The sequence below is a fragment of the Bufo bufo genome, chromosome 4 (genome assembly GCF_905171765.1).
Source record: "Bufo bufo chromosome 4, aBufBuf1.1, whole genome shotgun sequence".
Classification (NCBI taxonomy): Eukaryota; Metazoa; Chordata; class Amphibia; order Anura; family Bufonidae; genus Bufo; species Bufo bufo.
Genome location: NC_053392.1, coordinates 487600903 through 487628275, shown reverse-complemented (window position 1 = coordinate 487628275; position 27373 = coordinate 487600903). Strand labels below are relative to the sequence as shown.

The 27373-nt window shown below is 46.3% G+C and overlaps 1 protein-coding gene across 1 annotated transcript in view; it reads right to left on the bottom strand.

Moving 5' to 3' along the window:
• LOC120999281 overlaps positions 1-10714 on the bottom strand; it is a gene marked incomplete at its 5' end in the record, with an annotated part of 193164 nt that extends 182450 nt beyond the window's left edge. The window contains one exon of the mRNA XM_040430151.1: positions 9695-10714. Coding sequence (XP_040286085.1) covers positions 9695-10714 — 1020 coding nt within the window. The remainder of the gene's footprint in view (positions 1-9694) is intronic.
• Positions 10715-27373: the final 16659 nt, after the last annotated feature.

The following is a 27373-nucleotide window of genomic DNA, read 5'->3' as shown; positions in this document are numbered from 1 at the left end:
GTCAGTTGGGGCCCACTGGTGCGTGTAATCAGCCTTGTAATCAGCCTCCCCTCCCACAAATGCCGCAATATATTTGCTTAATACCTGTGGTCGGATAGGCTATCAGAAAGGCGGGCCTACCCTATCTACCATGAGCAGTAGAGTTATGCCCTGACCGCCGTGGTAGGGTGGCCTAAAGAGGCCAAAAAGAGCCGACCTTGTTTAGAGTAAATATATACATACCATTACGACACCCGATTTTGAACGGAAAAAAGACCCTTCACGATGGAGGTGCGGAATATACCGTATATATCACAGTGACTACCATCTACCTTACCTCTTTGTCATGTGTACCGCCACATCGTTCTTGGAGATGGTTAATGCTGATGCAATTGAAAGAGTGGCCAGTAACCAGAAACGATTTACTCCTATGTTGACTAACGTATGACCATATTACGAGAAGGTCTGAATCCTGAGAGCTGCAGACTGAAACAAACAATGGTGAATCTGTTGGTCGGGCCTAGATGAATTCCAACCATCCGCCCAGGGCCCAGATCGGGCACCAACTGTTCCTGGTGGCAAAATACTTTACCTCTACTTATTCCCCAGGCCACACTTCCTATTAGGGCCCACGAGTCAGAACATGGTGTCTGCCGTCTTACTGTAGTAGTAAATTAAGTGAAATGTGTAAGCCCACCAGGCCTGGGGAACCATCCACAGGAAAACATGCTATATCGATTAACGAGCTAATGTTGCCTGTAATGAGGACAGAACGTACACGATACCTGCAGTTGTGACAGAAAAATGCTTAAGGTCGTGATGAACTGTGTATGCTGCGCCTATAGTCGTGATAGGACTAGTCGTGTCAGAAGACATGACGGACTTCGTAAGCTGCGCCTTATTACTGTACCTCCTACTGGAAGATGGACCGAGACCCAGGACTTAGGCCGGACACCAACACCCTCAGTCTGAGTTTGTAGATGAAGTAAGCATGCCTGGGAGAAGATGATGTCCGCAAAGGCAGGCCTGGGATGACTGCTAATAAAGAAAGCAATGAAACCCAACAACCTAGAAAATAAAAGTCAGGGAGAACAATAACGTGAGTGAGACTCTAATGGCATGAGTCACATGTGCGAGCCGCCACGAGAAATTGTATTGCGAGCCACAGATTGCCGAGCCATGCGAGCGGGTCTGAAGGCAGAATAAGACATGGAACTTACTTGTTGTGGGACTACGCAGCCGGCCTCGAATGGCGTTGTGTGTAAAATTTAACGGAGAAGCCATACGTGAGAGACTCTGATGGCGGAGCCATGCGTGAGAGACTCTAATGGCGGAGTCATGTGTGACACAAAAAGGGAAAAGCCATACGAGAGAGACTCTAATGGCGGGGCCATGCGTGAGAGACTCTAATGGCGGAGTCATATGTGTAACACTAAAACGGAGAAGCCATGCGTGAGAGACTCTAATGGCTAAGCCATGCGTGAGAGACTCTAATGGCGGAGTCATATGTGTAACACTAAAACGGAGAAGCCGTTCGTGGGAGACTAATAGCGGAGTCGTATGCGTAAACCTAAAACGGAGAAGCCATGCGTGAGAGGCTCTAATGGCGGAGTCATGTGTGTAAACTGAAACGGAGAAGCCATAAGAGAGACTAATGGCTAAGCCATGCGAGAGAGACTAATGGCGGAGTCATATGTGTAACCTAAAAACGGCGAAGCCATGCGAGAGAGACTAATGGCGGAGTCATATGTGTAAACCTAAAACCCGAAGAAGCCATGCGTGAGAGACTAATGGCGAAGCCATGCGTGGGAGGCTCTAATGGCGGAGTCATGCGTGTGAAACTAAACAGAGAGCCATGCGTGAGAGACTCTAATGGCGGAGCCAAGTGTGAGAGACTCGTGGTGGAGTCATATGTGTAAACCTGAAAACGGAGAAGCCATGCGTGGGAGACTCTACCGGTGGAGCCATATGTGTAACACTAAAACGGAGAGGTCATGCGTGAGAGACTAATGGCGGAGCCATGTGAGAGAGATTCTAAGGGCGGATTTTTAATTATATATATTTTATTTATTTATTTATTTATTTTTTGACCACTTATGCAGCTCCAGTATGACTTGGGGACTCGCATAACCATGACCCTCTCCAACAACCTGGGACTCTAACCAGCCTACACCCTATTGTACCCCTAACGGACAACATGAAGAACGGTCATCGGGCCCCCTAAGCCATAAGGCCCCCTGAGCCAAGAGACTGACCTGGATGACCTTACAGTGACGATAAGTAATTTAAAACGTAAGCCAGACCTAATGGAAAATGCATAGACATAAATGATCCGAACCACTTGCATAACTGAAACATTAACCAACCGTGAAATTGATGACAACCGAATGAACACCTGTGAAACATTGTAGGAACTTACTCCTATTGCCCACTGTCCACTAGGGAGCTATTTGGTTAACTGGGGCAGGGGATCAATCTGAGTGAATGCGAACCCGAAGTAAAGGAGACCAGTCTGAGTGAATGCCAACCAGGATTTAAAGAACACCAACAGAAAAAGGGGGTAGGCCTAAGGAATGTAACAAACCATCGAGGAAAGAAACGTAAGCCTGAAAAGAAAGCAGCTATGTTTATCGGAAGAGCGGTATCAGAGCGGTGTGCTGATAGCCCTAGTAAATGCAGAGTAACCATTATGTAGCAATGAAAGAAATGCAGCTTTAGGTAGAAGCGGAGTATAACACATGATGTAAGAATAAGTGGGTGAATGCAGCTCTGGATGTGAGTGGAGCCTAAACATGGTATGGGCACAGCTCTGAGTATGAATATGAGGAGCATGGTATCAAGCAGCCGTATGAATGCAATCTGAAGTGAGCAGAGTATTAATGTAATGCAACAGCGAACGCTGCTCTGGTAGTGAATGGCGTATAGGACAAAATGTAAATGCAGACACACGGATGTAGCTTTGAAGATAACAATCCTAACCCCGATCTTTTGACCATTGGAGCCCAACCCCCTTCACCCCAGAGCGCTACACGTCATGGACCACTTTTAAATCATTAACCGTTGATCCACATTTACCATTATTTAACCCAGCACGCGTGCTTAAGCCAACTGCAAATACGCGCCCCGCGTGCGCTAAGCGTATTTGGGTACTCAGAGAGGACAGACACGTGAACCTGATAATACATGGTGATGCGCGACTAGCGCCCCGGCGATGAGGGGGCGCAGCTGATTGTTGCAGAATACCTGGGCCGTACGCCCCTTATGAGAATTTCCCCTACATGACCTATCAGCAGCAGGATAATGTCACCATCGCCAATATTTCCTCTCCCCCCCCCCCCCTCTCCCACGGGCAGATGCTCCCCTTATTTATATTTAATTTTCCCCTTATCACTGAAACTGGCGCCCTGTAAGGGAAAATGTACTTGATGGTGGACTCCCATGTTTGCATTGCCACACCCTATTATCCCCAGACAATGCCTTTAACACACCTACAGTAGCGCTGCTATGGTGAGGGATACCGAACTGCCACTAGCGGCAACCTGTTGGAAGAACACATGTGAGGAAGCGGGTAGATGCACCGCAAGGACCGGGCGTGCGTGCCAGTGATCCGGCGCCGCTGGTAAGTGTGAAAACGTGTCTGGCTGGTGTCTGCGCCGTGCCGCCCCCCCTCCCCACTTACCCTCCGTGTGTACCGATGTACGGTCCCTCGCTTCGGCTGCACGCCCTATACTTACCCACCGGAGGAAGTATCGGGGGATCGCGTTCCACGCCGACGCCGGTGCAAGAGTAGGAGCAGGAGAATCCCGGAAGTGACGTCAGCTGTAGCTGAAGACCGCGTCACTCGGGAGCTCGCTGCTCCTACCTTTTGTAGTCCTGCTGGCGCCTCCCCTCACACAAATGCGGCGTCTGCCGCGTCTATACATGTGGTTTCTTAACTGATACATTCACCTAGGTCAGTGGTGGCGAACCTATGGCACGGGTGCCAGAGGCGGCACTCAGAGCCCTCTCTGTGGGCACCCGCACCCTGGAAAAAGTCTATGGTATACCAATATGCCTTAAACTTCTGCCATTCATCAGCACAGGGCGCACTATGAACAGCACAGGCAGCGCATTAAATGTAGGCAGGCTATTATAGCTAAATGATAAAGTACATGGAAGATATACTATTGGACTGTAGGATTCATGTTAAATTGCCGTGTTGGCACTTTGCAATAAATATGTGATTTTTGGGTTACAGTTTGGGCACTCTGTCTCTAAAAGGTTCACCATCACTGACCTAGATACTGTATGTGATATGGCTTTCTATTCTGTGTCACACGTGTCTTGGTTATGACAAAATCCAATATAAATAAAATCTAAGTTGCTTTACCAGAATGGCTTATTTTATACAATGTAAAATTCACATAATTGATTATCATGTTTAACCTTCACACCATCCTCCCAGATAACCTTTTGATGTTCTTGCGATGAAATTGCGAATTGTAAAGGTAATATCTGCAAAATGAATGTTAACCTTGCTTGCCCTTTATACCTGATAATTTTATATCATTTTTTTTTTTGTTTCAATTCTGCTTTGAAATAGTATTCAAAGACAATAAAATGTTCTAGATTTTTTATTATTATTGTTTGATAACAAACTTTGTTCTTTTGCCTCCAGCAGTTCAAGCCATAGCGTAATACTGTAATTAAGAATTACATTATAAGAAAGTATATCATTTCCACAATAATGAATAAATAGTAGTAATGTGCTTGTTCGGAGGGAACTTCGAGACAAATAAGATTTTACATGCAAGGGTCATGTTAAAACAGGATCTGTTACCATGGAAAATTCCCTAAACCACTGTAATAACTCAGTGTGACGAATACTGCAGCTCGCAGCCCCGCCTGACATCACATTACATTGAGCTCACGAGATACGGTTTTGTCACTGGTTACCAAGACGCAACATTACCCACACACGCAAGGTGAGGTCCGCTTGGCACAGTTTACCTAGACATCTCCTGTCCATACGGGCACAGGGAGGGAGAGAGTGGCCCACGATGCAATGCACGGCGTGGCACAACACTCGTCCACAACCCTGACAAGCTGAGAGGGTCGTTTCACTGCCCCAGTGAAACAGAGCCCTGCCAGCCCAGTAGACTGCCACCAGTTACTCATTGGATATGTCACGACCATGGTCATAGTCGTGACTCCCCCGCATGCAGTTGCCTGCGGTTTGGTCTTATTGTTCAACCACTGGTGAGTGCTGTTAATATGTTGCCTCACGTGTGGTTGCCGCTGGCAACATGATGTTTTGGAAGTATAGTGGCCTGAGCGGTTACTAGGCAGCTTGCTGTCAAGTGCATGCGGTTGCACCTGGTTTGGTGTGTTTGTATGTGTGCACTTTCCTTGTTTGTGGTGCATGAGGTTTTGTATGTGTGTATTGTGACACTTTTCGTCACCTGCGGTTGCCCGTGGCAGCGTGTGGTTTGTGTACATGTGGTGGCAGTGTCTCGGCCTTCTGGCTGTTTCCCAGGACATGGTTGCCACGCATGTCATTGCCGGCGGTAACAGCTGTAGTGTGATAGTTGTGTGTGCATTCCCCTTTTAGTGGCTTTTTCCCTTGCCTGGTGTAGGAAGGGTTAACTCCCTTCTTAGTGTGTGAACACTGGGTGTGTGTGTGGGTGTGGCCACTTGGGGCTATTTAGCTCCTGCTGGATGCCAGACTCTGAGGGGTACTTCAGCCATGGTTAGCTGATGGCATCCTCCTGGTTTATACCATCTGCCATAAACTTTATGTCTGATGTTTGAAGATGTCTTTATGGTCTTTCGGTTTATTGCAACTATGGATGTCCTGGTTACCTGTGTGATATGTGTTGTGTTCTGTGTCCTTTATATGTTTGTGGACAGCAGTAGTTATGCACGGGTTCCAGTCAGCGTGGCTGTGGCAGGTAGGTTTGGAACTGCTTTAGTTCACCTGCCATATTCATAAGTTGTATTTGTTTCCCCTTCCTTGCAGCTTGGCCTGTGAGACTCCTGTTTGTCCGCATCTAGGAGAAAGTTTGTTTTGGTAACCGACCATTCCCCTCTCAAGTGGATGAGCCAGGCCAAAGATAGAAATGCCCAGGTCACCCGATGGTTCCTTTCCCTACAGAACTTTAAATTTACAGTGGAACACAGGGCAGGCCGGTTGCAGGTAAACGTGGATGCCCTGTACCGAGTACATTGTCTGGCGAGTGTTCACCTCCTCAGGGTTGAACAGGGGGGGGGGGGGGGCTATGTGACACAGTGAATGGTATGGTCTGGGAAAACAGGTATTTTCCTCCCAGCGTGTGCTGCTGGGCTGATTTGTAGCCAGGTGGTGTCAAACAAGTAACTGGATTTTAAGTGCCGGTCTGGCTTTTGACAGCACCTAGCTGTCCTTAAAAGACACAGCTGGGCTCAGCAGCAAAGTGTGTGTGTGCTGGGATCTGAAGCTTGTGCTGTGCTGGAGGGCTGAGACCCGTGTTTAGGGGAAACAGGCCCCCTAAAAGCCTGCTATGGACTGCTGGAGATAGAACTGCCAACAAGGTGATTTTTGCTATGTGGACTTTCCATTGTGTGTGAACTAACACCAAGACTGCAAAGTTAACTTTTGTTTTTGCCTTATGTGTGAATAAACATGGAAGTTTGATTTAAGTTATTTGCCTCTGTACTGCGTCCGCAAACCCTGTCTACCAGAGCGAATCCCCACAACAGATATACAGTTGTGTTCAAAATAATAGCAGTCAAACATCACTAACCTGAGGTGTAGTAGAGTAATAGAAATCCAACAGACCCAACAGTCATGACATGCATGCTGCTGATTCTGTGTAATTGAATTACTAATTGAAAGGGGCATGTTCAAAATAATAGCAGTGTAGAGTTCAATGAGTGAGGTCATTCATTCTTTGAAAAAAATGTGGCAATTATTGCCCTTATTTAAGGAAGGAAGGAAGGCAGCAAATGTTGTACATGCTGGTTACAGTGCATTTCTTTCTGAAATTCTTTGGAAAATGGGTCGTTCCAGACATTGTTCAGAACAACATTGTACCTTGATTAAAAAGTTGATTGGAGAGGGGAAAACATATAATGAAATGCAGAAAGTGATGGGCGGCTCAGCTGGTGATCGGAAATGCTCTAAAATGGCAACCAAAACCTGAAATACATGGAAGAAAGCGAAAAACTACCATTCGAATGGATAGAATAGCCAAAATGGCAAGGACTCAGCTAACAATTATCTCCAGGAAGATCAAAGAAGGTCTAAAGTTACCTGTGAGTACTGTTACAATTAGAAGACGCCTATGTGAAGCCAAGCTATCTGCAAGAAGCCCCCGCAAAGTCCCACTGTTGAAAAAAAGACGTGCTGGGGAGTTTACAATTTGCCAAAGAGCACATTGACTGGCCTAAAGAGACATTTTGTGGAACGATGAAAGAAAGATTGTTCTTTTTGGATCTAGTGGCCGGAGACAGTTTGTCAGATGACCCCCAAACACTGAATTCAAGCCACAGTACATTGTAAAGACAGTGAAGCATGGTTGTGCAAGCATCATGATATGGGGATATTTCTTATACTATGGTGTTGGGCCTATTTATCGCATACCAGGGATCATGGATCAGTTGATCAGAATACTTGAAGAGGTCATGCTGCCTTATGCTGAAGAGGAAATGCCCTTGAAATGGGTGTTCAAACAAGACAACGACCCCAAACACACCAGTAAATGTGCAACTTCTTGGTTCCAGACCCACAAGATTGACGTTATGGAGCGGTCAGCCCACTCCCCGGATCTTGTGGGGTGACATAAAAAATGCCAGTTTTAGAGGCAAAGCCAAGAAACAGAGAAGAACTGTGGAATGTAGTCCAATTATCCTGGGCTGGAATACCTGCTCACAGGGGCCAGAAGTTGGTTGACTCCATGCAACACAGATGTACAGCAGTTCTCAGAGACATTGGTATACAACTAAATATTAGTTAAGTGATACAAAAAGGAAAGCAAAATCGTCAAACATTTTTCAGTTTATACAGTGAATGTTTGAGTTTGTAAAGAAGAATACAAACACTGCTATTTTTTTTGAACAGTCTAATATTCACTTTTCTTAAAAAACAAAGAGAAACAACACAAATTTCATATAGTTTTCTTCATGTTTTGATTTGGAATAGAATGTGTAGTGTTCCCAATGCATTTGTGTGTATGGAAATGGAAATAAAAGCTATTAGAAGGATTTTGAGCTTTATTCACTTTTTTAAAAACACTGCTATTATTTTGAACACAACTGTATATACAATGGTCAGATGTGCAAATACAGATTATATGGTACAAACATATGGTGTGGGAGTCTGAGTGAGCTACTGGTTCTTAGCAGATCCGAATCAGCTCTGCAATGAGGTTGTACAGCCTTGTACACATATATATATAATGTGGGGATTCGCTCTGGTAGGCAGGTTAGCGGATGCTGTATAGAGGCAATGGACCAGGTTTTAAATCAATCTTCAGTGTTTATTCACACTCATAACATAACACAACAGTCCCTTTTTCAGGCTTGGTGCTTGTTCACACACAGAAAAAACAAAATAACGTTCCCCTGGTATCCTGGGTGTCAGTTCACACCCGGCTGAATGCTCAGCCTCAGAAAGTCCACTTGCGGGCTGTAAGGCGGCCTGCTTGCCTGACACACGGTCTTCAGACCTCAGCGCAGAGATCTCCACAGCTCTACTGTCAGAGAGGGAGGTAATACACACCACCTGACAGTGCTGACTGCATTTAAACCTGCCAAGACCCAGCCTGGAATGTGGGGACTAGACACCCACCCAGCATATTGGCTACTCCCAGTAAAAGCCATCTCGGATCAGCTTTTCAGCCATATTTAACAGCTGAAGTGTCAGACTGCTATCTGCAATACTGACACTTCAGGAAAAAATAATGGCTCTTACCTCACCGAGGCCAGGAATCTCGTTGACACGTACCGACTAGGGTTGAGCGAACCCGAACTGTAATGTTCGAGTTCGTACCGAACTTTAGGATTTTTGGACCCCGGACCCCAAACCCACACTTTTCAGTAAAAATGTAGGATCGAGTTCGGTGTTCGGCGAGTTAATGGCACCTTTTGAAAGGCTGCAGAGCAGCCAATCAACAAGCGTTTAACTTGTGTGCCCTTAGAAGCCATCACAGCCATGCCTACTACATAGAAACATAGAATGTGTCGGCAGATAAGAACCATTTGGCCCATCTAGTCTGCCCAATATACTGAGTACTATGGATAGCCCCTGGCCCTATCTTATATCAAGGATGGCCTTATGCCTATCCCATGCATGCTTAAACTCCTCCACTGTATTTCCAGCTACCACTTCTGCAGGAAGGCTATTCCATGCATCCACTACTCTCTCAGTAAAGTAATACTTCCTGATATTACTTTTAAACCTTTGCCCCTCTAATTTAAAACTATGTCCTCTTGTAGCAGTTTTTCTTCTTTTAAATATTCTCTCCTCTTTTACCTTGTTGATTCCCTTTATGTATTTAAAAGTTTCTATCATATCCCCTCTGTCTCGTCTTTCTTCCAAGCTATACATGTTAAGGTCCTTTAATCTTTCCTGGTAAGTTTTATCCTGCAATCCATGTACCAGTTTAGTAGCTCTTCTCTGAACTCTCTCCAAAGTATCAATATCCTTCTGGAGATATGGTCTCCAGTACTGCGCACAATACTCCAAATGAGGTCTCACTAGTGCTCTGTAGAGCGGCATGAGCACCTTCCTCTTTCTACTAGTAATGCCTCTCCCTATACACCCAAGAATTCTGCTAGCATTTCCTGCTGCTCTATGACATTGTCTGCCTACCTTTAAGTCTTCTGAAATAATGACCCCTAAATCCCTTTCCTCAGATACTGAGGTTAGGACTGTATCACTGATTTTATATTCTGCTCTTGGGTTTTTACGCCCCAGGTGCCTTATTTTGCACTTATCCACATTAAGTTTTAATTGCCAGATTTTTGACCATTCCTCTAGTTTTCCTAAATCCTTTTCCATTTGGTGTATCCCTCCAGGAACATCAACCCTGTTACAAATCTTTGTGTCATCAGCAAAAAGACACACCTTACCATCGAGGCCTTCTGCAATTTTGCTGATAAAGATATTAAACAATATGGGTCCCAGAACAGATCCCTGAGGTACCCCACTGGTAACACGACCTTGGTCTGAATATACTCCATTGACTACAACCCTCTGTTGCCTGTCCCTCAGCCACTGCCTAATCCATTCAACAATATGGGAGTCCAAGCCCAAAGACTGCAATTTATTGATAAGCCTTCTGTGTGGGACAGTATCGAAAGCCTTACTGAAGTCTAGAGAAGCGATGTCTACTGCACCTCCGCCATCTTTTGTTTTAGTCACCCAATCAAAAAAATCAATAAGATTAGTTTGACATGATCTCCCTGAAGTAAACCCATGCTGTTTTTCATCTTTCAATCCATGGGATTTTAGATGTTCCACAATCCTCTCCTTAAGTATGGTTTCCATTAATTTCCCCACTATTGATGTCAGGCTTACTGGCCTATAGTTGCCCGATTCCTCCCTACTACCTTTCTTGTGAATCGGCACAACTTTTGCTAATTTCCAATCTTCTGGGACGACTCCTGTTGCCAGTGATTGGTTAAATAAATCTGTTAATGGTTTTGCTAGTTCACCGCTGAGCTCTTTTAATAGCTTTGGGTGTATCCCATCAGGCCCCTGTGACTTATTTGTATTGATTTTAGACAGCTGACTTAGAACCTCTTCCTCTGTAAAGACTCATGCATCAAAAGATTCATTAGTCTTCTTTCCTAACTGAGGTCCTTTTCATTCATTCTCCTTCGTAAAGACTGAACAGAAGTATTCATTGAGGCAGTCAGCTAGTTCTTTATCTTCTTCCATATACCTTCCTTCTTTTGTTTTTAATTTTGTAATTCCTTGTTTTAGTTTCCTTTTTTCATTTATGTATCTGAAGAATGCCTTATCGCCTTTTTTCCCTGACTGAGCTAATTTCTCTTCTGCCTGTGCTTTAGAAGCTCTTATAACTTGTTTGGCCTCTCTCTGCCTAATCTTGTAAATTAGCCTGTCATCCTCGTTTTTTTTTTTTTTTATAATTCCTAAATGCTATCTTTTTGTTTTTAATGATTTTGGCCACTTCTGCTGAGTACCACAGTGGTCTTATCCTTTTTTTGCTTTTACTGACAAGCCTAATGCAATTTTCTGTTGCCTTCAATAGTGCCTCTTTTAAAGGGTTTCTGTCACCCCACTAAAGTGATTTTTTTTTTTGGGCTAGTTAAATTAGTTATATAACGATATATTAAAATATAATAGTGTTCCTTACTTTGATCCAGCAGTTTAGTCAAAAAACAAAGTTTTATCATATGCAAATCCGGTCTCTACCAGCAAGTAGGGCGTCTACTTGCTGGTAGCTGCTGCAGAAATCCGCCCCCTCCTCTTGTTGATTGACAGGGCCAGCCGGGATCTCCTCCTCCGGCCAGCCCTGTCGGCATTTCAAAAATCGCGCGCCCGTGTTGAATCTGCGCAGGCGCTCTGAGATGAGGAGGCTCATCTCCTCTGAACTCCCTCAGTGCGCCTGCGCCGATGACGTCTTCTATTTCGATGATGTCATCGGCGCAGGCGCACTGAGGGAGTTCAGAGGAGATGAGCCTCCTCATCTCAGAGCGCCTGCGCAGATTCAACACGGGCGCGCGATTTTTGAAATGCCGACAGGGCTGGCCGGAGGAGGAGATCCCGGCTGGCCCTGTCAATCAACAAGAGGAGGGGGCGGATTTCTGCAGCAGCTACCAGCAAGTAGACGCCCTACTTGCTGGTAAAGACCGGATTTGCATATGATAAAACTTCGTTTTTTGACTAAACTGCTGGATCAAAGTAAGGAACACTATTATATTTTAATATATCGCTATATAACTAATTTAACTAGCCCAAAAAAAAAAAATCACTTTAGTGGGGTGACAGAAACCCTTTAAGTAGTCCCATTTCTCCTGGACTCCAATGAAACTGTTCCAATCTGATAGGGACTCGTATACCACTAATCTAATTTTAGAAAAGTCAATTTTTCTAAAATCTAAAACTTTTGTTTTTGTGTGGTGTGACTCAGTCACTGTACTTATAGTAAACCACACTGACTGGTGATCACTAGATCCCAAGCTTTCCCCTACAGTAATATCATATACCAAATTCCTATTTATGAATACTAAATCTAAAATGGCCTCCTTCCGGGTTGGCTCCTCAACTACTTGCTGTAGAGATAATCCCAGTAGGGAATTTAGAATATCTGTACTCCTGGCAGAACTAGCTATTTTTGTTTTCCAGTTTAGATCAGGAAGATTGAAGTCTCCCATAATGATAACTTCCCCCTTCAATGTCATTTTAGCTATTTCCTCAACTAGTAGATCATCTAATTCTTTGACTTGGCTAGGTGGTCTATATATCACACCTACACGAGTTACCTTATGATTATCAAGCTGCAAGGTAACCCAAACTGACTCTAAATTGTTCTCGCTAACTTGTATCAAATTCGATTTTATGCTGTCTTTCACATACAGGGCCACCCCTCCCCCTTCTTGCCTTCTCTGTCTTTCCTGTATAGAGAGAACCCTGGTATTGATATATCCCAGTCATTACTCCCCTTGAACCACGTCTCAGTAACAGCCACTACATCTATATACTCAGATGCCATTATAGCCTCAAGTTCATTGATCTTATTCCCTAAACTGCGAGCATTTGTACATAAGAATCTGAGCTTGTAATTTCTTAACCTTTGTGCTACTGGCATCTTCTGGCATTGTTCTGGGGGGCAGTCGGACTGATGGATTATCACTCTTTTGCCCCCCTTTCCTAGTTTAAATGCTCCTTAGCAAATACTTGGAACTGTTCACCGAGGACATCCGTTCCTTTGAGAGAAAGATGCAAACCATCTTTCTTGTACAGTTCTTTTCCATTCCAACAAGAGCTAACATGAGACACAAAGCCAAACCCTTGGTTCCGACACCATTCACCAAGCCATACATTGAATTCCTTAATGTGCATCTTCCTGTCATGCTGAAGGTTATGCACAGGCAAAACTTCAGAGAAGGAAACAGTTGATGCAACCTCCCGTATATCCTTTCCAAGTGTGTGAAAAGCTTCTTTCACCTTTAAAACCTCATTGCAAGCCAGATCGTTTGTCCCCAGATGGACAATAACATCCACTTCCCTTTCCTATTTTGCTTGCCTAACAATATTAAGGATCCATCGTCTGTCTTGCTAGCGGTAGCACCAGGGAGACATCTTACAACACCATTCTCCTCAAACTTCACACCTCTTATGATGGAATCGCCCACCAACATTTGCTTACTATCAGTCCTCACCTTCTCCTTTTTGTCTTTGGCTGCAGTCTTGCATACTTTAGGCATGGGAGATGATTGTTTCTCACCCACTGTGTTTGAGCCATCCGCCATGTTGCTCTTGCACTCTGAAAGTGCTGCAAATGAATTATGGAGAGCCACAGACTGTGGGACATGTCTTCTATCCACAACTCTCAGTCTACCAGAACCTACAGTAACCTATCTTCCATTTCTAAGGGGCCTCTGTGGCAGTGGCATTGCAATGTTCTCAGTCTGAGTTTGCTTAATGGTTAATTTACAAATCTCATATTTTAAAAAGGTAATTTCCTGTTGCATTATGCAGAGCTGTCTACTGATCAGACAGTATCCAAACCTCTGAAGAGTGGAACCTGAAATAAAAGCACAACAATTCCTGCACAGAACCAGGTCTGCCATTGCAAAGAGGGGGGGGGGGGGGGAATAATAATAATAATAATAATAATAATAATAATTTAAACAAACAAATCTTACTTGTTTAGATTGTATCCACCTCCAGATTACCTCCTGAGTATCTCCTGAATATCTCCAATGCACTTGCAGATCAGCACTTGATTAGACCAGCACTAGATTAGCAGCTGTTATTGGCCAGTGCAGCATGTGACCCAGCCTCTATATAAGCTGGAGTCATGTAGCACTGCACGTCACTCTGCTCTTATTAGTCTAGGGATAAGATGCTGCTGCTGTGAGGGAGAGAATAGGAAATAATCTTTTATAAGAAGTGCTTGTTAACGCAGCGATCTACAGCGATTTTGTTAGTTAGGTGGGCATTGGCAGCCATTTTTTAGTTCTGTGCACCAGCACAGCATATGTGCATTTGTGACAGTCAAGTACAAGTTTGAAATACTGCAATTATATTCTGGGTTTAAAAAAAAAATCACCCATTTTTTGCAAGACCCTACATCTGGGTCCTTTGCTGCATTTGTCACAGTAAAATCCAAGCTTGAAATTCTGCAATAATATTCTGGGTTTAAAAAAAAAAACAATTTTTGACAATACCCTACATCAGTGGCCTTTGCTGCATTTGTCACAGTGAAATCCAAACTTGAAATACTGCAATAATATTCTGGGTTTAAAAAAACTGCCATTTTTGGCAATACCCTACATCTGGGGCCTTTGCTGCATTTGTCACAGTGAAATACAATCTTGAAATACTGCAATTATTTTCTGGTTTTAAAAAAACACCCATTTTTTTGCAATACCTTACATCTGGGGTATCTGCATTTGTCACAGTGAAATACAAGCGTTAGATAGTGCTGTTATATTCTGTTATTAAAAAAACACCCATTTTGGACAAGATTCTAAATTTGCAGCCTTTGCTGCATTTGTCACAGTGAAATACAAGCTTGAAATACTGAAATTATATTCTGGTTTTAAAAAAACACCCATTTTTTTTTCAATATCCTACATCTGGTGCCTTTGCTGCATTTGTCACAGTGAAATATAAGCTTGAAATACTGCAATTATATTCTGGGTTTAAAAAAACACAAATTGTTTGCAATACCCTACATCTGGTGCCTTTGCTGAATTTGTCACAGTGAAATACAAGCTTGAAATACTGCAATTATATTCTGGGTTTAAAAAAAACACCCATTTTTTGCAATACCCTACATCTGGTGCCTTTGCTGCATTTGTCACAGTGAAATACAAGCGTTAGATAGTGCTGTTATATTCTGGTATTAAAAAAACACCCATTTTGGGCAGGATAATACATTTCTGGCCTTTGTTGCATTTGCCACAGTCAAATACAACCAGTCAATACTGCAGTTACACTGTTGGTTGACAAATTAAAAATTTTTGGGACCGTGTAGTAATTGTATAAAATTCGCCTGTCACAGTGTTGTGTGACCTCAAGAAATTTTTCCTTTATGACACCGGCACTGCCTTACTCTCAGTGAACTTATTTGTTGACTATTGGTGGTTACATTGTCGCCTGACAAAAACCATCTGTTAGTTTGGTGGGTGAACGCAAAGAATGAGGAAAGCGTCAAATAAGGGACGTGGGCCTAGTCGTGGTGCTGCTGGTGGAGCTCCTGTTGCAAGGAGAGGGCGTGGTCTATCTGTGCCAGCTACACACACAAGTGAAACACCTTCCTCAGGTGCGAGTAGGTGACAGAACCTTCAGCGTTATTTGCTAAGGCCGAATGCGGCTCTACGAATGGTGAGGCCAGAACAAGTACAGGCGATAGTAGATTGAGTGGCTGACAGTGCCTCCAGTTCCTTCACATTGTCTTCCACCCAGTCTCCTGCTGAAAGATCAGATTTGGCACCTGCAGCCCATGGCCATCAGAACTTTACCTCACCCCCTTGCAAATCAGCCAAGCAGTCTGAGCCCCAAGTCATACAGCAGTCTCTTCTGGAGGGCAGGGGTAAAGAGTGGGTGGAAGATGATGTGGAGGATGATGAGATACTAGACCCCACATGAATCAAGGTCATGCAAGTGACCTGTCTAGTTCGGAGGAAGAGGCGGTGGTCGCACAGAGGCACCAGCACAGCAAAAGAGGGAGAAGGGTGCAAAAGCATCTGTTACATTTTTGGGTGACATTTTACCATTTTTGCAGTGAATAAACCCCTGCTCTGCATAGGCGACAGGGACCTAAATTTTAAAAAATCGTCTGTTACATTGTCAGTTGACATTTTACAAATTTTGCCGTATACAAACCCCTGCTCTGCATAGGTGACAGGGACCTAATTTTTGTAAAATTGTCTGTTCAATTGGTGGGTGACATGAACCCAGTTTTGCCGTGAATAAACCCCTGCTCTGAATAGGTGACAGGGACCTAAATTTCTAATAATCGTCTGTTACATTTTCAGATGACATTTTACAAATTTTGCCGTATACAAACCCCTGCTCTGCATAGGTGACAGGGACCTAATTTTTGTAAAATTGTCTGTTCAATTGGTGGGTGACATGAACCCAGGGATCTAAATTTCTAATAATCGTCTGTTACATCGTCTGTTGCACTGCAAACCTTGAGGCGCTCCTCATCAACTGCAGGCCGGCCTACTCGCCAAGGGAGTTCTCTTCGTACGTGCTGGGAGTCGACCCTTCCTGGCTCACTGTTCATCGTGTTGGGTGATTTTAATAAAGCGGACCTCCGTCGTGTCCTACCACGCTACTCCCAGCACATTGATTGTCCCACGAGACTCTCGAACACCTTGGATCATTGTTACACGCATCTAAGGAAAGCGTACAAAGCCGTCCCGAGAGCCGCATTAGGCTCATCCGACCACTGTCTTGTCCATCTGGTCCCCTCCTACAGACGTCGCCTAGAGTCATCGAAACCGATCCGTAGAACTTCCAGAGTGTGGTCCGAGGAGGCCAAGCTACAACTACAGGCCTGTTTTGACTGCACAGACCGGGGAGCCCTAGAAGAGAATGACCTGGGCGGATGTTGTCTCCTCGTACATCAGCTTCTGCGAAGACTCCTGCGTCCCCTCAAGATCTTACACGATTTACCCAAATGACAAACCGTGGTTCACAAACAAGCTCAAGCAACTACACAGGCGCAAGGAAACCGCGCATAAATCCGGTAATCAATTAGAATACAGACTGGCCAAAAACTCCCTTAATCGGGAACTGCGTGCGGCGAAACGGGCATAGGCGGAACGCATCCACCATTCTTTGCGCTCAAACGACCGGAGAGCGGTCTGGAAGGGCCTTAGGTCTGCGACCAACTACAAACCCCCCCCGGAGCTCACCACCCCTCATCAGGCTCTGGCAGAGGAGCTAGGCAGGTTCTACTGCAGATTCGAGACCTCGACCGAGGGTGATGTAACTCGGACAATGCCCCCCAGAGTGGGCACCCCAGTCCCGGCTGCCACATTATCTGGCCCGCTCACTGACTTCGCTGATTCACCTACAGTGAATGTGACTACGGTTCGTACCCTGCTGTCCAAGCTAAATGCGAGAAAAGCCCCTGGTCCCGATGGTGTCACTCCTGCGTGCCTGAAATATTGCTCAGTCCAACTGGCCCCGGCCCTCACCCCAATCTTTGACAGATCCCTTAAGGAGGGACATGTCCCCGCCTGCTTTAAGATCTCAACTATCATCCCTGTGCTGAAGAAACAGGGCGTTTCTGATCTAAACAACTTCCGGCCCGTGGCTCTGACTTCGGTGGTCACGAAGACCCTAGAGAAGTTGGTCCTCTCCATCCTGAAGACTCTGGACTGGCTGGACCCTCTGCAATTCGCCTACAGGGCAAACAGATCCACTGACGATGCGATTAACATGTGCCTAGAATACGTCACTGAACACCTCGACAAACCCAACACATACGCGAGAATCCTCCTTTTAGACTTCATCTCGGCTTTTAATACCATCTCCCCAGCATCCTGCAGAGGAACCTTACGGCGCTTGATGTCCACCGAACACTACAACATTGGATCATGGACTTTCTCACTAACAGGTCACAGGTCGTCAGATTAGGCAATCTGACCTCCAAACCGAGGGTCACCAACACTGGCGCCCCTCAGGGATGTGTACTATCGCCGTTCCTGTTCTCTCTGTACACGAACGAGTGCAGATCGGAGGAGGCCTCAGTTAAAGTCATCAAGTTCGCAGATGACACCACACTCATGGGCCTGATTAGCGACAGAGATGAGCAGGCCTACCGTAAGGAAATCGACAGGGTCAGCTACTGGTGGGGCGCGCACAATATGGTCCTAAACGCCACAAAGACGGTCGAGCTGGTCGTCGACCTCAGGAAGGGAAGGGTAGTCCCCCCCCGACCTATATTGACGTATCTGAAGTCACAAGGGTACCCAGTGCCCGCCTCCTAGGCACGACAATCTCTGAGGACCTATCCTGGCGTCCCAACATCTCGTCCATCATAAAGAAGGCTCACTAGCGGCTCTATTTCCTTCGACAACTGAGGAAGTTCGGCATGGCTCAGGACCTACTGAAGTCCTTCTACTCCTGTACCATCAAGTCGGTACTGTGCTCGTCCCTTCTGGTGTGGTATGCCGGCTCATCAGCCAGTGACAAGCGCAAACTACAAAGGGTCATCAACTCGGCGGAGAGAACTACTCGACTGCCACTACCACCCCTTGACTCTATCTTCTCCAACAGACTGCGCTCCAGGGCTCTGAAAATATTCAATGACCACTCCCATCCGGGCCATCATCTCTTCAGACGTCTAAAGTCCGGCCGCAGGTATCAGGCCATCCCTGCAAGGACATCGAGGAGGCTGAACACTTTCTTCCTAACGGCCGTCAGACTGCTGAACTCATCACGCCCCATCTCCCGCCCATAATCCCTCGCCCCGGATGTGCCCATTGCATAACCCCCCCTTCCGCCCCCTAGTACTATGCCTGTACCTGTGCCTAACCCAATTCTGAGCACGATCGACTGTCGTGTTTGGCGAATAAAGCTAATTCTGATTACATTGTCTGGTGAGATTTTACCAATTTTGCCATATACAAACCCCTGCTCTGCATAGGTGACAGGGACCTAATTTTTGGAAAATCGTCTCTTCAATTGGTGGACGACATGAGCACAATTTTGCCATGAATAAACCCCTTCTCTACATAGTGGACAGGGCCTGAAATTAAAAAAAAATTGTCTTTTCCATTGGTGGGTGACATTAACCCATTTTTGCCAATGAAAAGCCCCTGCTCTGCATAGGTGAGAGGGACTTAAATTTCTAAAATTCGTCTTTAATTGGCAATTTCATTCGATCCTTCCACTTTAATATCTTGTCCCACATTTCAGCTTGATCACATTGCAGCTATTGACCTCCCTTGGATGTGGTATCACTTTCTCATGCTCCCTCTCCGACGTGGAACCCTGATTCGCCGCTAACCGTGATCAACATGGTAGGTGCAGAAAAGAACATCGAAAGTTGATAGAGCAGATATCCAATTGTATCGTGGACATCACGGGGATGTGCAACATGGTGGAGCAGTATGTGTGCACACGCCTACATGTACTGACTGACAGGGGTCTGCCCCCTTCAACTTCTGGGTCTCCAAATTGGGCACATGGTCTGAGTTTGCCCTTTACGGCTTGGAAGTGCTGGCCTGCCCTGCAGCCAGTATATTGTCTGAACGTTTGTTTAGCACGGCTGAAGGGGGTTATGCAGCATCCCACTACGTGTGTGTGGGCACTGCTTAAAAGCACTTTTTATATTATTATAAGCACTAGGTTGTCATGTATAATTTAGCAAAATCCCTGTTAACAGGCCTATTAGGTGCAATTTATACATCTCACCACTAGATGGGGATAGAGCTTAGGTCTTATATATATTCAGGTCAGGCCTAGTGAGACGGAGGAGTCGAGAGTGGTTGAGATGAGAGGAGTTGGAACCAGGATGTAGTTCAGAAGTGAGCAGATCTGAGGTAGTCAGATCAAGTTAGTGGGAGGAAAGATAGAGTGAAGACTTCGCAACACAGATTAGTGAGTGGAGCCAACTTCGCTAGGAGGTGTTTACTCAGATGTTAGGCGCAGAAGAGCGTTTTACTTCTGTAGCTGGACTATAGACTTGCATCCCTGACCAGTAGGAGAAGAGTTTGCCTCCCTGGAAAAGAAACAAGCAACCCTAGGAATTCATCGGTGATAAGAGCCATTATTGAGGGACACAGACACCTTTGCATGGTGGAGGTTTTATAGCTTCAGGCAGTCACACCAACCTTATAAGGGACAGTTGAGCTTTTCTGTCCAAAAATATTTAGCTTGTAGGGAAAGACAAGGAATAGGATCCAAAGCATCTAAAGGAACCAGGTACACCTAACCCACTGCTCCAAAACCACAAAAACCTGACAAGCCTTAAACAGTGGATTTGCAGAATTACCTCTGTATCATCTAAAGACTGCATAATTGTACTACTGCAACTTAAAGACATCCAAAGTAAAAGTTGTGAGTTGCATCTTACCACTGTCTACCTCATTATTACTATCTATGGTTGTACCACCATTAACGGTACTGGCGTCACGACAAAAATCATCAAAGGACTCAGCCGCAACAAGCACCCTAAGCACCCTTAACATCAAGGGCACCTCAACCACCATCTTGGCTGATGCTTCCTACCACAGAGTGTGCCCCAGAGGATTTTGTGCTGTCCACCTCAACACTGTGCTGCCAGCCCAGGGAGGCTATCTGCTAACCGTGAGTAAACTGATGAACTCTGTGTTATATTATTTGGCCCCTCATCGGTCCACCGTGAACCTCACGTGTTCCCCCTGCAACTGGCTGGCTGCAGTTATCACTGATTATATTTCCCAATGTTTTGGGGTGAAACCCTAATTTAAACCAAATTAAAAAAAAATTAAATTAAAACCAAAAACCAGTGTTGGCTACTTCAACTGCCGCTTCCACCTTCACTGCCACATTCACCGCCTCCTCAACCTCCTACTCCATATGGATCTCGTCCTCCTAGATCAAGATTATTATTTTTTATTTTTATGTATTTTATGTTATTTTAGGTCATTTCCCTATCCACATTTGTTTGCAGAGCACTTGCCATGTTCTTAACCACATTGTGCTGCCATTTGCAGCCCTCTAGCCCTTTCCATGACTTTTTTAGAGCCATTTTAGTGCTCAAAACTTCGGGTCCACATTGACTTCAATGGGGTTCTGGTTTGGGGTCAAGTTCGGGTCAAGTTCGGATCCCGAACTCAAACTTTTTTGTGAAGTTTGGCCGAACCCATCGAACCCGAACATCCAGGTATCCGCTCAACTCAAGTACCGACCATCAATGATGGCCCTTGTTCCTTCCTACATACCTCCCCATTTGTTCAACCCTGAGGGGGTGGACACACATTAAACAGTGTACCCGGGACAGGGCATCAGAGTTTCCTAGTAACTGGCCTGCCCTGTGTTCCACCGAAAATTAGAAATTTTGCAAAGACAGAAACAACCGGGTGACCCGGGCATTTCTGTCCTTGGCCTGGCTCATCCATTTGAGAGGGGAGTGGTCGGTCACCAGATAAAACTTTCTCCCCAACAAATAATAGCGGAAAGACTCGAGTGCCCACTTGATAGCCAGGCACTCTCTCTCCACTATACTATACCTGGTCTCGGCTGGGGTAAGCTTCCAGCTGAGGAAGACAATGGGATGCTCCTCCCCATTGACTTCCTGGGACAGTACAGCACCGAGGCCTACTTCGGAGGCATCAGTCTGTACTATAAACTCCCTTTTGAAGTCGGGCGTCACCAAAACTGGGTACCCACACAGGGCCGACTTCAAAGCAGAGAAAGCCTTTTCTGCCTGCTCATTCCAGTGGACCGTTACTGACTTGCGTCCCTTCAAAAGGCCTGTCAATGGTGCGGCCATTGTAGCAAAGTGGGGGACAAACCTCATATAGTATCCCACCATTCCCAGGAACGACTTTACTTGTCGAGTAATGACAGGTCGGGGCCAATTCCGAATTGCCTCAATTTTGTTCACCTGAGGTTTGATAACTCCTCTACGCCCAATTACATACCCCAGGTACTTGGTCTCTTCTAACCCTATTGCGCACTTTTTTAGGTTAGCGGTCAAGCCAGCCTTCCTAAGGGAGTCCACTACAGCCTGTACCTTAGGTATGTGACTTTACCCATCGGTACTGTTGATAACGATATCGTCCAGGTACGCCGAAGCGTACCAATGATGTGGAAGGAGTACAATGTCCATTATCCTTTGAAACGTGGCGGGAGCGCCATGTAGACCAAAGGGCAGGGGCATTGCTAGGGTCTGAAGACATCAGGGCATGAGCTCTGTGAAGCCACGGCCCCACCCCATGAAGCCACACACTCATCGCCACCGGGGTGGGCCTTCACAGTAGTTGATAGCCACTTTCAGCAGTCCCCCCTTTAGTGAACGGGGGACTGCTGAAAGGGGTTAATAACTACAGGCCTAGCCATCTGGGCAACCCCACAGATCATCCTAACCTATGGTCAGCCTAATTTAAAATTAAGCAAACCCCCTCAACTATAAACTAATCACAGATTGTGCTGCTGGGATGCAACAAGTGTAGGAAGTTGGAACCCATCAACCCCCCTTGTACTTGTTCCGCTACTTGCAGGCTACGCAGGCATGAGTTTAGAACTTCAGTCACTTTGTTCCGCAATTCTGTTGTGCGACACGTGATCCTCCGCGGCGGGTCTCGCGGGATCACGTGCCTCATAACAGAATTGCGAAGTGACTGAAGTTCTGAACTCATGGGTTGGGGGATCATCTGTGGGATTGCCCAGATGGCTAGGAATAGCTAATAAAAATAAATATCCCACCATCATAAACATTCGGGGCATTGGACAAAACATCCGGGGCTCTAGCCCCGAATGTTTTGACCTAACGACACCCCTGCCAAAGGGTACAGACCCTCTGGTGTGTTGAAAGCCGTTTTCTCCTTGGCAGCCTACATCAAGGGTACCTGCCAGTACCCTTTGGTGAGGTCCAAAGCAGAAAAATACTGTGCTTGGCCTAACTTCTCAATAACCTCATCCACTCAGGGCATGGGATATGCGTCAAACTTGGAAACCTCATTAAGTTTGCGGAAGTCATTACAGAATCGTAACGTCCCGTCCGGCTTGGGTATTAAGACTATCGGACTAGTCCATTCTCTTTTTGACTCCTCGATGACACCTAGCTGTAACATCAGCTGCATTTCTTCCGAGATGGCTTGTCTCAGGTACCCGGGATGGTTTCAACCGGAGTCTGGCCTGAGGCTCAATGACAATGTCATGTCAGATGATAGAAGTGCGTCCAGGGAGGTCCGAAAACACATCCGTGTTCTTGCTGATGAACTCCCTGGCCTCCTGAGTCTGTTTAGAAGAAAAGTTGTCAGCAATCTTTACTGTGGCAACTACTTCCCTCGTATCAGACCATGGGACTGTAAACTCTACCCCCAGAAAACCCGTCCGGGGCTGTTGCCTGTACTGGTCTCCCTATCTTTTCATGGTTTCAGCAAGTTTACATGGTACACCTGATTCGGCTTTCCCCGCCCAGGCAGGAGTACCTTGTAGGTTACCTCCCCAACTTTTTTGAGCACTTCGTAGGGACCCTGCCACCTAGCCAGGAACTTACTGTCCACCGTTGGCACCAGAACCAATACCCGATCTCCAGTGTTAAAATTCCGAACCCGAGCCTGGCGATTATAGATTCTACTCTGGGCTCGCTGAGCTGCCTCCATATGTTCCCTAACCAGCAGCAACACTGTCTCCATCCGCTCTTGCATCCGAGTGACATACTCAATCACACTTTTATGTGGTGTGAGTTGTTGTTCCCACGCCTCTTGGCTATGTCCAACAGACCACGCGGATGTTGGCCATACAGCAGTTCGAAGGGCGAGAACCCAGTAGGGGCACCTCTCGCACTGCGAACATGAGATACGGCAGTAGAAGATTCCCAATTCCTCCCATCTTTAGACACCACCCGCTTTAACATGTTTTTCAAGGTTTGATTAAACCTCTCTACCAGGCCGTCCGTTTGCAAATAATAGACGGACGTCCGAAATGGCATGATCTGTAGTAGTTTACTGAGTTCCCTCATGACTTTTGACATAAAAGGGGTCCCCTGGTCGGTCAGAATCTCTTTAGGTAGGCCCATTCGGGAAAATATCTCCGTTAACTCTTTGGCTATGAGTTTGGCGAAGGTATGTCGCAGTGGCACCGCCTCCGGGTACAGAGTGGCATAGTCCAGGACTACCAAGATGTGCTGGTGCCTTCTAGCAGACTTCGGTACTGGGCCTATGAGATCCATAGTGATCCGCTCGAATGGAACCTCAATAATCGGGAGAGGGACAGGGGACTATGGAAATGTGGCTGGGGTCTGGTTATCTGGCAGGTGGGGCAAGACTTGCAATTCTCTTCCACCTCTCTGAACATACTGGGCCAGTAAAATAATTAAAGAATCCGGTCCTGCGTTTTCTGCTGGCCCAGGTGTCCACCAAAAACATGTTGGTGGGCTAACTCCAACATGAGCTTGCGATACGCCTTGGGCACCACCAACTGTTCAATATGCCCACCCTGTAGTTGATTTACCCAGTACAGCATCTCCTGTTGAACCACAAAACGGGGGAACATAGACTCGGCCCCCGGTTGTTGCGGCTCACCCGCAACTACTACCACATTTTCCCAGGCCCGAGATAGAGTTGGGTCCTGGTGCTGTGCTGGACCAAAATTGTCTCCAGAGACATTGAGGTCTGCCAAATCCAGACCCGGCGGCAAATCCTCCACGTCTCCCACCATTACATTCAGTGGGGTTGGCTCCCCCTCTTCCACCGCAGCGGCCACAGCTACTGCTGGCCCTTCGGCCTCAGGTTCCCAGGGTTCCGGTTTCCCCCCTGAGCAAGGCCATTCTATTGGGGCTACTCCGGCCCCATGGGTATCGGTGACTCTCGCCTAAGGCCACAGTGCCGGGAAACCGGGGTAGTCTCTCTAAATTATTAGTTCATAATGTAACCTTTGTGGCAACGGCCACCTCATGAGTCCACCTGCCAGCCACCGTGGATAGAGACACCAGAATAGTCCTTTAAGTCTCCATGGATCCACACGACACTGACTTTTCAGCTAGCATACTCGGCGGGCCGCACCAGGGCAGCTCTTACCAGGGACACCAGGCTCCCTGAGTCCAGCAGCGCTACCGCCAGGGTATCTCCCACTTGCACCTGGCACAGGTGACTATTGTCTATTGTCTCAGGGGTATCGGTTGCACACAACCTCCTGGCATACATTGAGGGGCGGTAGCCATAGTTAGTGTCCATGGCTTCCCCCCGATGAGGACAGTCGGCCCTTATGTGACCAGGCTCTTGACACCGCCAACAGAACATCAGAGCTGGGTCTGCAGGGAGTATATTCCGAGCGGGTTTTGCTGGTGCTGGCCGCCTGGTCGAGGGTGGAGATTTCCGGGGTTTAACTGGCCCCCTCCCAAAAGAACCCCCTTGTAGATTTCTGGTGGCCTCAAAGGCGCTCTACCAGGTCGACCATCTCTAGGGCATTACCAGGGAACACCTGGCCGATCCAGTGCTGGAGAGGGTACGGCAAAGCCCTCCAGAACACATCAGCCAACAGATGGTCCATCATAGCAATGGGACTCAGTACGTCAGGCTGGAGCCATTTTTGCAACCGGAGTAGCAGATCATAATACTGCGGTCTGGCGGGTTTAGCCAGGTTAAATTCCCACTGATGCTCCCGCTGGGCCCGGACCAATACATTCATCCCCAGTCTTACCAGAATTTCACCGAAAGCATCTGCTGGGGTCCAGATGCCAGGAAAGGAGCGATTACATCAGCCCATTAGTCTCGGGTGAAATTCTCCCTCACGGCCACCTTTTCGAATACCGCTAGATTGGTCTCGACGTCGTCCGAGGGGATCATCTTAGGGATCGCCGAACGGACAGCTCTCCGGGCATCATGGACGTTCTGAGACGCTCCTGCCTCTTGTAACGCCATCACATGCTGCAATAGCAGCTGGTTGGTTTCCTGCTGCTGCTTGTTAGCCTCCCGCTGCTGCAAGTTAGCCTCCATGAGGGCTTTCACGACCGCCTCCATTTTGTCAGGGGACACGGGTCGTAACCTTGCCGGCTTGATATGGGACCCGTGCCCGGGAAAAAAACTAAAACTTTTCGGCCTTTAGGCCACCCTCACTGCGTATGCCCGCTCCAAGCCACCAAATGTGGGGATTCACTCTGGTAGGCAGGTTAGCGGACGTAGTATAGAGGCAACGGACCAGGTTTTACATCAACCTTCAGTGTTTATTCACACTCATAACACAACAGTCCCTTTTTCAGGCTTAGTGCTTGTTCACACACAGAAAAAACTAAATAACGTTCACCTGATATCCTGGGTGTCAGTTCTCACCTGGCTGAATGCTCAGCCTCAGAAAGTCCACTTGCAGGCTGTAAAGCGGCCTGCTCGCCTAACATGCGGTCTTCAGACCTCAGCGCAGAGATATCCACAGCTCCACTGTCAGAGGGAGGTAATACACATCAACTGACAGTGCTGACTGCTTTTAAACCTGCCAAGACCCAGCCTGGAACGTGGGGAGTAGCCACCCACCCAGCAGTTTGGCTTCTCCCAGTAAAAGCTAGATCAGCTTTTCAGCCATACTAAACAGCTGAAGTGTTAGACTGCAATCTGCAACACTAATACTTCACCTCAAAACCTGCAATACCAGGGGTACCTCAATTGCCATCAGGCAGGAGGACTAAAGAGTGTGCCCCAAAGGGAAGAAAAGCACACCCTTCCTTATCGCTGCACGCCAGTCAAGGGTGCATCAGAACTGTGAGTACCACAACTATTACTCTCATCCAGCGTCCCACACTCATTTAAGCCTCTGAGGCCTGGTCACTGCACATAGCGCTGATATATTCCACAGTGCTTTACAGACATCAATATAATTTCCTGTTCCCAATGTGCTCACAATCTAAATTCACTATGTCTTTGAAGTGTGGGAGAACACTGGAGTGCCTGAAAGAAACCCAAGCAAACAAGGGGAAAACATACAGATTTCATGAAGATGTTGTCCTTGGTCAGATTTGAATGAGTCCCTAGCACTGCAAGGCACCATTATAAAAAAATAAAATAATAATATATAAAAACTAAAATAAAAAAATGCCACCACACGTCTCACTGCAGCTTTTATACCCTGCTCCAGCGAACATAACCATGTATCCCATTTATCAGAACAACTGTTATGCAAAGGGGACATATTAAAAATATATTTTAGTTTCATATTTTGCTATGTACACATTAAAAAAAAAATTGAAAACTGACTATTTCCCCCTTTTTTTTACATTTAGCTTATTTTTTTTTTATATAAACCCACTCAAATAAAAAATTTTTCCTAAAATGGTTGCTGCACGTGTTAGGACATTGAGCAAGAAACTCTGGGAATGAGGAATCACCCATAATTCCAAGCATGCAGCCAATCAGCAGCCAGCCAGCCCTGTGATGTCACAGCCCTATAAATAGCCTCAGCCATCTTGGATTCAGACATTTTCCAGTGTACTTAGTGCAGGGAGAGACGTCAGCAGGAGCTAGGGACAGTGGTAGAAAAGACTTTAAAACTTTTATTTTGCAGAATAGAAGTTCAGGA